Source organism: Trichinella spiralis, assembly GCF_000181795.1.
Source record: "Trichinella spiralis strain ISS 195 chromosome Unknown Scfld5, whole genome shotgun sequence".
NCBI lineage: Eukaryota > Metazoa > Nematoda > Enoplea > Trichinellida > Trichinellidae > Trichinella > Trichinella spiralis.
Window position 1 is genome coordinate 4930452 of NW_003526944.1, and position 2337 is coordinate 4932788.

Consider the following 2337-nt stretch of genomic DNA (forward strand, 5'->3'; position numbering starts at 1 on the left):
GGGGGGGGGGCGCCCCCCCCCCCCCGGGGGGGGTGTATAATTCCCGGCGAAATATATATATAAAATGTGGGGGGCGCGCGCTTTTTTTTTTCGGGGGGGGGGTGTATTTGGGGCCAAAAAGGGATATAACACCCCCCCCCCCCCAAAAGAGGTTTTTGCGGGGGAGGAAACAAAATTTAACCCGTTTTTTTCTTTTAATTCCCCCAAATTAAAACAAAAAACTTTTCGGGTAAAAAGATTTTTCTAAAAAAAAGTTTTTTTAGGGTTATTTCGGAAAAAAAAAACTTGTTTGAAACACTTTTCGGGGGGGGGGGTGTTAAAAAGCTTTAAAAAAGAGAAGGCCCCCCTCCGAACCCATGGCCGGATTGCCACAATTAAATTGGGGGGGGGGGGTGTGAAAATATATCCCCCCCCCACAGCCACGTATGGTGGGGGGAGAAATTGAAGCTTGTTAACATTTTGGGGCTAAAAATGGTTTAGTATCCAAAAAAATAGTATTCGGAAAAGGGGAAAAAAAGATTTTCTTACAAACTTTCTATCGCCTGGTAGCATAGCTTTACCGAACTCTATGCAACCACCATGATTGAAAAATTAATTTGAAATTAGCATCACCAGTCCAATTGCCATTCGGCTGCGCCATAACATCACCTGCCAAATAATTGGCTCCAAAAACGGGCTGCTCGAGCTTAACATCACGTAAGCAATGAAATGGAATCGAAAAAGACTGCAGCGGATCCTTTTTACTTTCCGAAGTGAAAATTAACTGAAAAAGAGGAATTTTTATTTCTAACTTAATATTAATGACGCAATGGACAAAAGAAAAAGTTACGCGATGAGTAGTCAAATACAGTGAACCTGATCTGTTACCATTCAACAAATTTTCTGCTGATTTCAATCGCAAATTCACTTGTTTTGTGTACAACAAAACTCTAAAATATTCGGTAAAATTATGAGCAAAATTTAACAAAAACAGTTGAAATAATGACCGTCTATTTACAAAAATCTATTTGACTGCCATTTATTTATTTATTTAGTATTTAAATACTTACAGTTCACCATTGTAGAGTACAATTCCTTTACCGTCAGGTGTACGATCGACATTTACTGCCATTGAAAATCAGCTAAAAATATTACGCTGGTCGACCAACTTTTAAAATGCAACAAGCTGAATCGCTGTCACAAACAATGCTGTACCCAATGTAAACATTTGTTGAAAATCAAGTTTGATTTGTTTACTGTGTTTACTTTTGACGATAATTTAAAATTTCAGATAAAAAATTAAACACAAAAATTCAGTTTATTCAAAATGATTAATTTAATAGCAAAATATATAATACATTGAACAGATAATAATATTTACACTTGAATATATTTTTAACAAGCAACGTGATCACTTCAACAAGAAGAATTAAAATTTCAAAAAAGTGGCTGGACTAAAATTCATTATTTTACAATTTGTAAAATGAGGAAGAAATATTGCATAACTGGTTGAAAAGTACTTCATAAAATTCATAATTTTCGTGTTTTCGGCAACACTGATGCAGCTTCTTCGAGCGAGTTCAGTTTTCTCATGGAATTTGTACTTTGCAACATGCTACCAGAATTCAATTCCGATGTCTTGCCGCCATCCTGCTTTGCATACGTTGGTGCTGACGTTCCGGAGTTTTGTAGCCGTCGAATGAATGCATCGAAATCGAAAGGCGATTCAACTTGTTTGTCTATTTCAGCTTGTTGTTTCGAGCGGTTTGAAAAATTCCGGCTGTATCTGTTTTTCAATGTCGACTGCTCGAATGAGGGAAATTTCTTTGGTGCACAAGGTGTGGGCAGACTAGCAAGATCGGGGTTGATTCCATGCGCATCTTTTTCTAAATTTATCAATCCAGCGGTATCCGAAATACACATGCTTGAAATTTCTTCGAAATCTTGTTCCGCGTCCACGGTACTTTCAAATTGATCACGTGATGAACAATATTTCGTTTTGAATTGCAACAGTTCCTGATTATTATTACACCGTACAATACTGCTAGTGAACAATTGCTCATCGTTGACCATTCGAACGACAAACTTACCGTACTCCACCAAGCGTTTCATTAAAATCAAATTTGCATAAGTATCCGCTTCTTCCGTTGAAACAAATCTGGCAAATGTTCCGGCCAACGGTAGAAAACCAAATAAACTGACATCAATTGGTAGTGGCTGTTCGTCCGCAGCGCTGTTAACCGTATTCACATGAAACTGCTTATTTCTCTGCAAACTGTTCAGAAACTTGGCCAATGAGGACAAATGGCTCTGGTCGGTGTGAAAATTGTTTACCAGCAGAAAATTCGGCGACTGATA

The 2337-nt window shown here is 37.9% G+C and overlaps 2 protein-coding genes across 2 annotated transcripts; both read right to left on the bottom strand.

Moving 5' to 3' along the window:
• Positions 1-556: 556 nt before the first annotated feature.
• On the bottom strand, positions 557-1111 carry Tsp_09210 (WW domain-binding protein 2). The gene is made up of 3 exons (XM_003375585.1): positions 1050-1111; positions 830-929; positions 557-763 (listed from the first exon to the last, which is right to left on the bottom strand). The coding sequence occupies exons 1-3, from the start codon at positions 1109-1111 to the stop codon at positions 557-559; spliced, it is 369 nt and encodes a 122-aa protein (XP_003375633.1).
• A 398-nt stretch (positions 1112-1509) lies between these two features.
• On the bottom strand, positions 1510-2091 carry Tsp_09211 (hypothetical protein). Its single transcript, XM_003375586.1, has one exon. The coding sequence runs from the start codon at positions 2089-2091 to the stop codon at positions 1510-1512; it is 582 nt and encodes a 193-aa protein (XP_003375634.1).
• Positions 2092-2337: the final 246 nt, after the last annotated feature.